Source organism: Parasteatoda tepidariorum, chromosome 9, assembly GCF_982258835.1.
Source record: "Parasteatoda tepidariorum strain Cologne lab strain chromosome 9, Ptep-v5.0, whole genome shotgun sequence".
NCBI lineage: Eukaryota > Metazoa > Arthropoda > Arachnida > Araneae > Theridiidae > Parasteatoda > Parasteatoda tepidariorum.
In genome coordinates, this window is record NC_141763.1 from 72,028,858 (window position 1) to 72,041,252 (window position 12,395).

At 33.8% G+C, this 12,395-nt stretch overlaps 1 protein-coding gene across 1 annotated transcript; it reads left to right on the top strand.

Moving 5' to 3' along the window:
* The first annotated feature begins 1,549 nt into the window (after nt 1-1,549).
* LOC122269439 (uncharacterized) lies at nt 1,550-6,694 on the top strand. The gene is made up of 2 exons (XM_087151470.1): nt 1,550-2,334; nt 2,929-6,694. The coding sequence occupies exons 1-2, from the start codon at nt 1,550-1,552 to the stop codon at nt 6,692-6,694; spliced, it is 4,551 nt and encodes a 1,516-aa protein (XP_087007596.1).
* The last annotated feature ends 5,701 nt before the right edge of the window (nt 6,695-12,395 follow it).

Genomic DNA, 12,395 nt, shown 5'->3' on the forward strand with positions numbered 1-12,395 from the left:
ACCTTAAAATATTAAAAAAAAAATTAAACAAAATTTTTAGAGTAATTTAAAATTAATGACAAAATTTTTGCTTTAAAAAAATTAATTTGAAACTAATTTTAAAAAAATTTATTTTAATTTAAAAAAAAATTCATCTAAATCTGTGCAATATTTAAAGCCGTTCTTTTATACCGCCCAAAAGCTGAAGAAATTAAATATTCTTTTCCTTATAATTTTGCAATATGAATCGTATTTGGCGAGTAGTGAAGAAATTCCGATTGGAAACGTCTCAAAAATTTAAAAAGTTTCACGCAATTTTCTAAGTAGTTTTTGTACTCTCTAAAAGAAAGCCCAAAAATGATAAGGGGTTTTCTACAAATATTATTTTGTTTCAGAAAGCAGAATTTAATAACAAATGATAATATCCTACGATAAACGTTCATACACCAAAATGTGGGGGTATTTTTGTAGATGATCCCCAACAATGTTTGTGTCATTTTAATAAACCTTGTTTAATAGTGCCAAATAAAATTTGTGAAAAAACCCTTATCATTTTGAGCTTTCTTTTATAAGTACGAAAATTCCTTAGAAAATTGGTTGAAACTTTTTAAATTAAGATATTTACATCGAACTTTTTTTAATAGCTGCCAAATACTATTCACCTCAAGATTAAGAATTTTTTTTTGTAATTTTTTCCGCCCATGCGCATTATATATATAACCTGCTATAATTATTCATACTTTACGCAGTTTTAAACGAATTTTTCTCAAATTTCATAGCAATAATTTTGTAATTAATTCTAAATTGTTCCAAAAAACTTTGTTCAATTTTAGAGTTTAAAATTATAGCAAAAAAACGCTTTTTAATAAAAATGTCCATTTGTTCATATATGGGTGATTCTCACGAAACATGACAATTTGGACCAAAAAATTTCTTCAAATTTAAAGTTTTCAAAATAATCAAAAAAATTTTTTGTATACTTCTTTAGCTACATTTATTAATATCTTATAGACAGCAGTGTAGTTTATTGACATTTGCTCGAGAAAAAAAATAAAATAGAAATTCACCAAATCTTGAATGCCAGGAAAATGACATATTACCTTAGAAGTTTAAAAAAACAGTCATTTTAAGTTAATAGTAAGTAGCTCAACTTAAGCCTTTATGTTAGATGGACCATAAATTGCTTAAATTAATTCTTTTTGTTGAAGCCGGTATGTTGCTACGCCCGTTGGCTTCTTGGCGTCATTGTTATCAGCCAAGAGCCAGTTGATGTGAAACAACAAAAGCGCATACACGCTCCGCAGCGCTACCAGCGCACCCGCAAAATAAATAGTTTACAGTCCACGTTTGATTTTTTATACACCCGCAAGCTATCGGCCAAACACTGGTCCGAACGATCAGGAGGATAAAGATCCAGTATATCGCAAATTTACAATAAAAAACCCGCATTCATTATTGGACTGACCACGCATCGCATCAGAAATAACGCAGCATATCTCCAGCCATTGAATTAGTGAAAGGTAGGCAAATTTTCATCATTTATTTACCGCATAATTTCATTTAATAAATAATGGATAACATCGAGAAATGTAGAAAGAAACGCGCTACAATCAGAACTAGCGCTACAAAACTAATAACAAAAGCAGATACTATAATACAAAGTGACACTAAAGAAATAACAGAACTAAATGAAATATTTGAGCAATTAAGTCAAAAGGAGAGTATTTTGACGTCATTAAATTCTGAAATTGAAAATTTAATTTCGGTTCCAGCAGAATTCGAAACTGAAATTAGCACTAGCGAAGAATACAACGAAAAAATCATTAGTGCTAAGTGCAAAATTAAAAATTGCTTAACCTATTTAGAATCAGTTAATCAAGTGAAATTAACGGCCTCAAGCTTTGTAAACAATAGTGTTAGCATAAAATTACCAGAAATTCCGCTACCGAAATTTTCGGGTAAATGTGAAGAATGGAGTACTTTCAAATTGCAATTCAATAATGTTATTACATCCAATAATCAGTTGACAAATGCACAAAAACTACACTATTTAAATTCAGCTTTAATCGGAGAAGCTAAAAATCTTATTACATTAGATGATACATTCACTTCATTATATACAGCTTTAGAAGAAAGATACGAAAACAAAAGGTTAATAGTAGAATCTCACGTTAAATCAATATTAGATATTGAAAAATTAACGCATGAGTCGGCTAAAGACTTACGTAATTTAATTGATTGTGTAAAGAAAAATATAAGAGCATTAAAAATTTTGGAGTATAATCGCAATGATCTTTCTGATATTTTTGTTTTAAATATAGTACTTCAAAAATTGGATAGGGAAACTCGAAGGCAGTATGAATTAAATATTAGCTCAAACGATGTTCCTAAATTAGATGATTTATTTTCATTTTTGGAAAAACGAGCTCAAATATTAGAAAATGTTAGCAAAACCACTCCTTTAAGATTTAAGTTAAGTCAAGAGAGAAATCCAAAAACGAAAACATTTCTAATTAATAAAAGTGTAACTCAATCATGCATTTTGTGTAAAATGAATCATCCTATCTTTAAGTGCGATTCTTTTTTGAAATTGAATAGTCATCAGAGAAGTGAGCTGGTATCAAAACATAAATTGTGTTTAAATTGTCTAAGCAGTCAACACAAGTTATTGAATTGCAAATCGAAACATTTATGCTACATATGCCACTCAAAGCATAATACACTACTCCATAAAGAACGCGAAACTATAAACAACTCTGCGGTTTTGGCTTCTTCTTCTCACGGTCATGACCTCAATCCCGAAGCAGCGGTATTTAATATTCATCAACAAAATAATGAAATTGTTTCTGCTTCTTTATCTTGCATTAATTCGAAAAATAAAACAGGGCTTCTTCCGACTGTTTTAATTTGGGTTTTAAATCCTTTAAATGGATCTTATATTCAATGTAGGGCGATATTAGATTCAGGCAGCATGTCGAATATTTGTACAGCTAATTTCGCTAATAAATTAGATGTACCTCAAGAAAAAATAAATTATCGGGTTTCGAGTTTGGGCGGAAACGAAACTACAATAAGATCAAAAATACAAGCTACAATTTGTAATGGTAATAGTTCTTTTTTGAAAACTCTTGATTTTTTAGTGGTATCCAAAATTACCGATTTTCTTCCTGTTACATCCTTCAAAGTAGATAAGTTAGAAATTCCGCAACAATTAGCAGATCCTAATTTCGCGGTAACTGGAAGAATAGATATGCTTTTAGGCGCGGAGGTATTTTTCGAAATTATCAAGGCTGGAGATATCCGCGTTGCAAACAGTGATTTGGTGTTTCGCAATACTGTTTTTGGATACATTGCAACTGGAGCAATAAATACCCGCACTCCAGAAATTCACTGCGGTTTCATAACCACTCAAACAGAAGTCGAAGACTGCTTAGAAAAATTCTGGAAAATAGAGGATATAGACTATAAAATAAAAATTCAGAGTGAAGAAGAAAAGTATTGTGAATCACATTTTCAGAATACTTATCGCAGAGATGAGCATGGACGATTCATCGTAGAGATGCCAGTTAAGGACGTTGAGCGTTTAGGAGAGTCCAAGGACTTAGCTGTGCGACGTCTGAATCAACTATGGAAAAGATTATCCAGAAATCAAGAAATGCAAGATTTATACAAATCATTTATGCAGGAGTACTTAGACATGAATCATATGGAAAAATATGATGATAATGAAAGCAATTCCGGTAATCAAATTACCTATTACCTCCCACATCACGGTGTTTATCGTCCAGAGAAGGCAACCACTAAGTTACGTGTTGTGTTCAACGCTTCATCAAGTACCTCAACGGGTGTGAGCTTGAATGATGTCATTTTGAAGGGGGACGTGGTCGAGGACATTTTCGAAATCATGACTCGATTTCGTAAACATAAATATGCTTTCACGGCAGACATCCAAAAGATGTTTCGACAAATCAAAATAGATCCATCGCAGCTTGATCTTCTAAGAATTGTGTGGAAAGATTCAGAGTACGCAAAACCGGTAACATTCAGACTCAAGACAGTCACTTACGGAACTGCTTGCGCTCCATTTCTCGCAATCAGAACTCTCAAGCAGTTGGCTAAGGATGAATTACAATTTCCACTGGCATCATTAGTTCTTTTGGAAGATATTTATATGGACGATATCGTTTCAGGTGCTCAAAGTTTAGAAGGTGCTCAGAAAGTGCAACAACAGCTGAACGATATTCTATCAACTTGTGGAATGTCTCTTCATAAGTGGAACTCTAATTCAAGGGAGTTAAGGAACAGTTTACCTGTAGGTGACCCAGCAGAGCATGATTTTGCATCAGAAGTTGATGCGAGTGTTAAAACTTTGGGTGTAAGGTGGAATTCAATTGAAGATCAATTTACGTTTAAAGTATCCATCCCAGAAATGACCACCAAATTCACTAAGCGTGAAGTGCTGAGTTTTATAGCAAGACTGTATGACCCATTAGGCCTTTTGCAACCTGTCATCACGAAAGCAAAGATATTTCTCCAAAAATTGTGGGTACATAAACTGTCGTGGGACGATCCCCTTCCACCACAAATCGCAGGTCAGTGGCTTAATTTTGCATCATCTATGCAACATATAGAAACTATTCGCATTAATAGATACATTTTAACTGACTTTTTTACAAAAACTGTTTTAATGGGTTACGCTGATGCCTCGGAATTAGCGTATGGAGCTGTAGTTTACATGTACTGCCCAGGCCTAGCTGAATCTAGCACTTGCCGTCTTATTGCGAGCAAATCTCGTGTTGCACCCATAAAAGTCATTTCTATACCACGTTTAGAACTATCAGCTTGCTTACTTCTTTCTCAACTTATAAGAAAGGTTTATAATTCTCTTAAAATGGACATTGACGAAGTCATTTTGCATACAGACTCGACCATCGCACTTGCATGGATTAAAACGCCAGCCCACCAGCTTAAAACCTTTGTTGGAAACCGAGTCTCCAAGATCCAAACCTTGACTGAGAACTACCAGTGGAGACATATTTCTACTCATAACAATCCCGCAGATCTCATTTCCCGTGGCTTGGATCCTCAAGAACTTTCCTCATCAGACTTGTGGTGGTCGGGTCCGTCTTGGATGAAAAGTGGTGAAATATCGCATTTGGAGGAAATCCCTCTCTCAACAGACGCTCTCAAAGAAGAACGCAAAAAGACATCGTGCTTGATTGAAACAACTCCTATTGACTTTCCGATCATTTACAATGTTTCAGCATACGTTAAGTTAAAAAGAATTATAGCTTGGTGTCTCCGCTTCATAATGAACTGTAAATCTCCGAACAATCGCATAAATGGTTATTTGACTAGTAATGAGATAAAACTAGCTAGAAACGTTTTGGTCAAAATAGTACAAAAACAAGAATTTCCAAACGAATATCACCAGCTAAAAAATAGCAAACCAATTTCTTCGAGTAGTAAGATCCTCTCCTTGAATCCGTTTTTGGATGAAGAGGGCCTTATCCGTGTTGGCGGTAGGTTAGAAAATACACAATTATCGAATGAAAGAAAACATCCTATTCTCCTACCGAAAAAACATCACTTAACTAATCTAATTATAATTCATTATCATGAATCCTTCTTGCATGCTGGAGCACTTTTACTATTATCAGTTATTCGCAAAGAATTTTGGATAGTAAATGCTAGATCAGTTATAAAAAAGCAAATCTGGAAATGCATAAAATGCTTTCGATTAAAAGAAAAAACCGCGACACAGATAATGGCTCAATTACCACCTTCAAGAGTAACGCCTTCTAGAGTATTTTCCAAGACTGGTCTGGATTATGCAGGTCCATTTTTTGTGAAACCGCGATCTGGACGTGGAGTTAGATCAGTTAAAATGTACATTTGTATATTTGTGTGTTTCGCGACAAAGGCGGTGCACATCGAAGTTGTTGGAAATTTAACCGCTGAATCATTTATTGCAGCTCTAAAAAGATTTGTTGCGCGAAGAGGAAAACCAAATGAATTATTTTCAGACTGTGGTTCAAATTTTGTTGCTGCAAATAAGGAAATTAATCGAGTAGTTAAATCTCTTCAAAAAGAAGAATCCATCCATCAGTATTTTGCCGATGAGCAAATTAAATGGCACTTTAACCCACCTTCAGCACCTCACTTTGGAGGAATTTGGGAAGCTGCTGTGAAATCCGCAAAATCGCATTTGAAAAGAACAATAGGTGATCATAAATTGACCCTTGAAGAGTTTTTAACTCTTACTGCACAAATTGAATCCTGCTTGAACTCTCGTCCTTTGTGTCCAGTATCGGACGATCCCGCTGAGCTTTCAGCACTTACCCCAGGACATTTCCTTATGGGAACCGCTCTTTCCTCTATACCAGAAGAGAACCTTCTAAGCGAAAACATATCCCCATTAAAACGTTGGCAGTTGACTCAAAAACTTTTCCAGAATTTTTGGAAAAGATGGGTTAACGAGTATATTTCCAGCTTACAGCAGCGCCCCAAATGGTTGCGAGAACAGCCTAATTTGAAAATTAACGATTTAGTTCTCATTAAAGAGGACAATATTCCACCTTTGAAGTGGAAATTAGGGCGTATACAAGAAGTTTTTCCTAGTGCTGATGCTAAGGTAAGAGTGGTCAGTGTCAAAACTGAGACTGGAACTTATAAAAGACCCATTCACAAACTGTCAGTTTTACCTATTGACTGATTAACTTTCTTTATTTTATTTTAGACTTTTCTTTTGTTTTGTGTTAGTTATCCGGTTTATACCAAGGAATCTATACATCTGTTTATAATTATATATATTTAAATTTTATGTATGTTGCATTAGTTTTTATAATTATCTTTTTATTAGATGTATAGTTTAATTCTGTTTTTTGTCAATTTATGTGCAAATTTTGAAACTATGTTTCAAGGTGGCCCGGTATGTTGAAGCCGGTATGTTGCTACGCCCGTTGGCTTCTTGGCGTCATTGTTATCAGCCAAGAGCCAGTTGATGTGAAACAACAAAAGCGCATACACGCTCCGCAGCGCTACCAGCGCACCCGCAAAATAAATAGTTTACAGTCCACGTTTGATTTTTTATACACCCGCAAGCTATCGGCCAAACACTTTTTATCCACTGTAGAAAGAAACAAAAAAATTTTTGTTGCTGATATGTACAGAATAAAGTTGTGTATAATAATCAATAATTAAATAAATAAATAACTTTGATTACATCCAAGCATGTTACAATCATACATAAACTTGGTATTAGGTTAATATTTGCTTTCCCTCTTTACAGTAGATAGCAGTTAAAAAGAATTTCTGGTAACACTTCAATGTCCTGGCATTCATAAGCCAGGAAAATGACAGCCAGGATAAAGACAAATTCGCCATTTTATAGCATATAACTTTAATTTAATATTTTGGCCGAAGACGTTTATATTCCGCAGAAAACAACAGTATTTTTTAAAATAACTCAGATAAATCTATGTAGTTTTTGTTACTAATGATTTCAAGAAGCCAGGAAAATGACAGCATAAAAACATACTCACCTTGAAACATTTTTTGAAATAGATTTTGAGCCAGAAAATTGGTTCTTTATTCATGCAACAAGACATGTTCAGATAGGAGGGTATCTCATAAATTTATTAACATAAGATATTGATTCCTGGAGCTATCTATTTTGGTTATAAATCACTAAATAAAAGTAGTCAGGAAAATGACTGATTTTCATGGGACAAGCAGAAAAAATTATTTTAAACGAAGTTTTAGTAAACAATACCCTCTGCGTACATTCTAGAAATGCTTACATAGGATAAAATAAAAAAAAATTAGATTTTGAAAAATGTATGGGAAGTTTTGCAGCTAGTTATTATTGGAAATATTGTTTGGGACATGTCAGGAAAATGACATTTTGATATTCAATTAAATTTTTTAAAGATACAAAACAGTCAATGCTAGTGCAAAGTCATTTTAAAATACTAACAGCAATGCTATTTGTCAATTTTTTTTAAAAAAAAGTTCTTTTAATATTATAGTATTAGATCTTGGAGCAAAGGGACAGTGAATTGTATATTTAAGCTAGCTTTACAAAATTTTGTGCACTTATTACATGTAATAATCAAAATAACTGTCACAAGTTACGAAACTATTTCTATGTTTTTTTTGGCATAGGATGTTTAAAATTACTTTTTTTCGTTTGTAATTTACTGTCGGCCCCTCAAACCTTTAATTTTCATAGATATGAATGAGAGATCGCATGACTTTTAATACTTCTAAAATTATGAAATTATTCTCTAAGTATTTTGTGAGAAAGATCAAAAAATTTGTTATTACATAAGTGTTTCCATTATTTATCCAACCCCTGTAAGCTCCTTTAAAATATTACGTTTAATCTGCAATAAATGACAGAATTTATTTATTTAATGATTCCTAGTCAGTAATTATGATAGATACATGCTATTGAAGCATTTTTTGCTCCAATTTTTTGAAAAAATCATATGTCCTTACGGGTAAATGTAACTGTTTTTGTGATTTTTGTCCTACTACAACAAAGTACTTTAATTTACCTTTTTTAGAATAATTTTTATTTTACTTTTTGAATTCTTTTTTCTAAAGTAATAAATTTTCATTTTTGCTAAGAAACTTAGACTCTTTTTATTTTTAAAGCAGATTCTAAGTATAAAATACTATCAGTACTAACAATTACTTCAAAAGTGTAGAAGAAATAATTTTAATTTATTTTAAAACTGGTGAACAGACCCATTTTTGGGTTTATAACTATCAATGCTCAACTTCGTAATCTGGAGTTTTGAACCCAACCCAGAAGACAAGGGAACTTCCGGATCAAGCATTGGAACGATGCTAGCCTTAGTGAAAGCCTTTTATGGTACTAACCGGCATTTGCGTTTCAACAGGAGAGGAAAATCACGAAAACCTCCAAGGATGGCCTGATCAGCCATCGCTGGGATTTGAACCTAGGTAACGTCATTGAGTGATGAGTGCTCTAGCTTTGGAAACCCTGCAACAGTATCAAATTAAAACGGATCACTATAGAGGAAAACAGGTTAAAAAACAGCTTGATTGCCTGATGAAATTCGAAGATGTTTCTTATTCGTGAACCATCGCGGCTCATAAGAAAAGTCATGACACAGGGCGCGTTTTTAGTGAGCTAAATATGATACTGATGAACTTAACGTTTATGGTGTTGAATCGAATGTCCCTTGGTTTGGGGATAAATTTGGCGACAATTGTACTAAAGCCCCGTTTTTGATTTCCATGATATTCTTTGCTTTCATTGACGTCAACTTCGGATTATTATAACTTCTGTTTATCGTATTGAGATTGGTTCTTGGTTTATTTTCATATATATTGGTTTTTAAAAATATTAACTGACGTTATTTTTTTACTATATATCGCTATACTATATGCTTGCTATATATAGCTATCCTTATGGCTCATATAAGAATGTCTGTTGAAAAAAAATAGTGCGTGGAGTCCCTCCGAGGAAGAAGTTAAACTTCGCAATCTGCGACGTTAATTGTAGAAGAATCAGCAGTCGTAGAAGGATCACTAGTTCTATTCAACGACTCTTTTTCCTGCTCCGCTCGCTTCCGTGCTCTGTAATCACGGTAATATTGTGCATTTTTCCCTCCTGGACCTCTTGAACCAGTGGAAGTGCTTGTGGTTGCCTCATCGTCTCGCCCTGGAAATTGTATTTGTATTAATAATGTATGTGAATGCGTCATAATGTAATTTCAGAAGAGGAACAATCAATTGATATTCACAAGAGACGTACCTTGACATAACCTTAAATCCGTCGCATTGTCCGTGGGATTGTTTTCACTCATTTTTTACAATTGTTATCCACTAAGTTTGAAAATAAAAAGTACTACTCTTTAAATTATATGTGTATCAAAACAAACTAAAAAAATATTTATAGAAAAACAATACTTTTATTATTTTTATGCTAGTGAGAACCAAAACAATATGGTAATGAATCAGGGAAAACTGGATCCTACCACGTGATTTCCCGGCCAATAAAAATGTAGCATTAAACGTTTAACGCAACCTTGTTGGAAGTCGCATAAGAAGTATAACTTCAATAAGCATTATTTTTCTTATTATTATTTTTGAATTGGGGTCATGATATCTGAAAACAAAATTAAAATTTTATATTGATGTTTTTTGATAAATAAAGATCAATATTAAATGTTAAAACATTTAGGTAGTGTTATTATTTCTTGTTGACATTATTTCGTGTTATTCTAGCTTGTTGCTATCATTGTTTCCTTGTTGATGAATTAACATCAGTATTGAAATACTTAGTTTAGTTGATGTTTTAGTTGTTTAAAAAGATTTGTAAAAGAAAATTAAAAATTTGTTGTGTTTTGAAGCCGATCTTGGCTTCGAAATTCGCCAAAAATAAGAGTGGCAACAATATGTAAACTATTAAAAATAACAATGACTCGGTATAGTTTCGCTTCTTTTTGATTGATACACGCATAAATTGAGTTTTTTTGCTTTCAAAATGACCCCACCGGAATAGTTAAACCCTTTTTAACAGATTGAAAAATAGAAATAATTCCCAGCCTTTTTCGAATCGTTTGAATGAAATATAGTTTAAAGCGCTTAAAACTCCACCAATTTAGTAGTTTAAATTGATAAATTGTTCCTAAATCGCACCGGTGCAATTTAGGAATGATTATGAGGTACGATTTAGGCAACTAAGCAATGTTTTAAAGAAAATGATATTCCAAGCCTCAAACAAAAGTTATCAAGCAAAGAAACAAGTTAAACTAAACAGACTACATTGTTTAAAAATTATGCCGTGGATTGATCGGTTCCGAGCAGATCACCAAGTCAAGCATCACTGGCTGCGGTCAGTGTGTGGGTGGGTGACCACTTGGATCAGTCTGCGTAGGGACCGAGGGTGTGCGGTATTGGTCCTCATTAAACTGTTCTACCGTAAAGTGCTCGACTTCGCGTGCAGGTCGTCGGACTACCGAAGCGGGGGTGCCATCCCCTCTGCAGAGGATCAAAATTGTGATGGCATGTCTTCGGATCATCCTGAGGGATGTTTCTCAGACCGTCGCCAATAGCCCATTGTGCAGCTCTAGTGCGACGTAAATGAACTACAACAACAACAGCTTAAAAATTATATGATGAATTTGATATTGTATGGTACTTTTATTTACGTCGCACTGGATCTGTACAATGGGCTATTGGCGACGGTCTGGGAAACATCTCTGATGATGATCCGGGGACAACATACATGCGTCACATCCCATTTTACAGGAAAGTCACACTCACTCACCATCCATCCTCAGATCGTAATTTTGACCTGAACCAGAACACAATCTGCGATGCAGTATCCCCAGAGGTATTGATTTGTTATGGGAACTTAGAGGACTTTGCGACCTCGATAGATTAAGCGGACTCCAGTCACCATTTTGGACACGGGAATCGAACTCACGACCTCTCGGACACGGGCATATCGCCTTACCCGCCAAGCTATCTCGGCCCCATGATGTATTTGTAAAATCAGTAAATTTTGTCTTGCTATATCCCTACACAGGATGTTCGAAAACAGTGAAAACTAGTAAATCGACTAATTTAAATAAAAGTTTTAACTTAGTACATAGCGTTTAGATTCTTTTGCATGGATCTTCGCATGAAAAAAGCTTCCCAATTTATCAGTGCGTATTGTACTGTACTGATTCCCAAATGGTGCACCGCGAAACTCTAGGGTTCCGTGGAAGAATTAGCACTTTTTATAAAGCTCTTTTCATAAGTTTTGAAATTTTAATTTAGATACAACCTATGATTCATAATTTATTCAATCTATATCCCTCATAAAATTATTTTAAGTGTATACCAATGAAATAGAAATGTTATTTTTTATAAGAAAATATGATATGTCTAATATCAATATATTAAATTACGAAAAGAACTTATATTTATAAAATATTGCATAAGTATTTCCTATCTCGCTTTTCAAATCAACTAATTTATTTCATGTATATTAAGGGTGGTCTTTGCGGAACACTCTGTTTAATTAGTGAGTTGATAGTGCAAGTCTGGATTCCACCGAAAGAAGGTTGATTATTTAGAGTTCCATAGCCGAAAAGAAAGTGGGAGCCGCTGCTGTACACAATGCTACTTTAAAAATCAAAGATAGTGCGATTTGGGAGAGGTATGACTTAAACAATTTTCCTCTTCTCATTTATTTTGTGAGATTAAGGGTGGTGTTTACGAAACACTGCGTTTAATAAGTGAGTTGATAGCGCAAATTTATGGTACATAAATAAGGTCTGGATGAAAAACAATAACACCTTTAAAAGCAAAAGAATAACTACACATGAAAAGTCAACTCAGAATGTAAATATAATTTTTATTATCTCTCATGTTTTGACATCATGTCA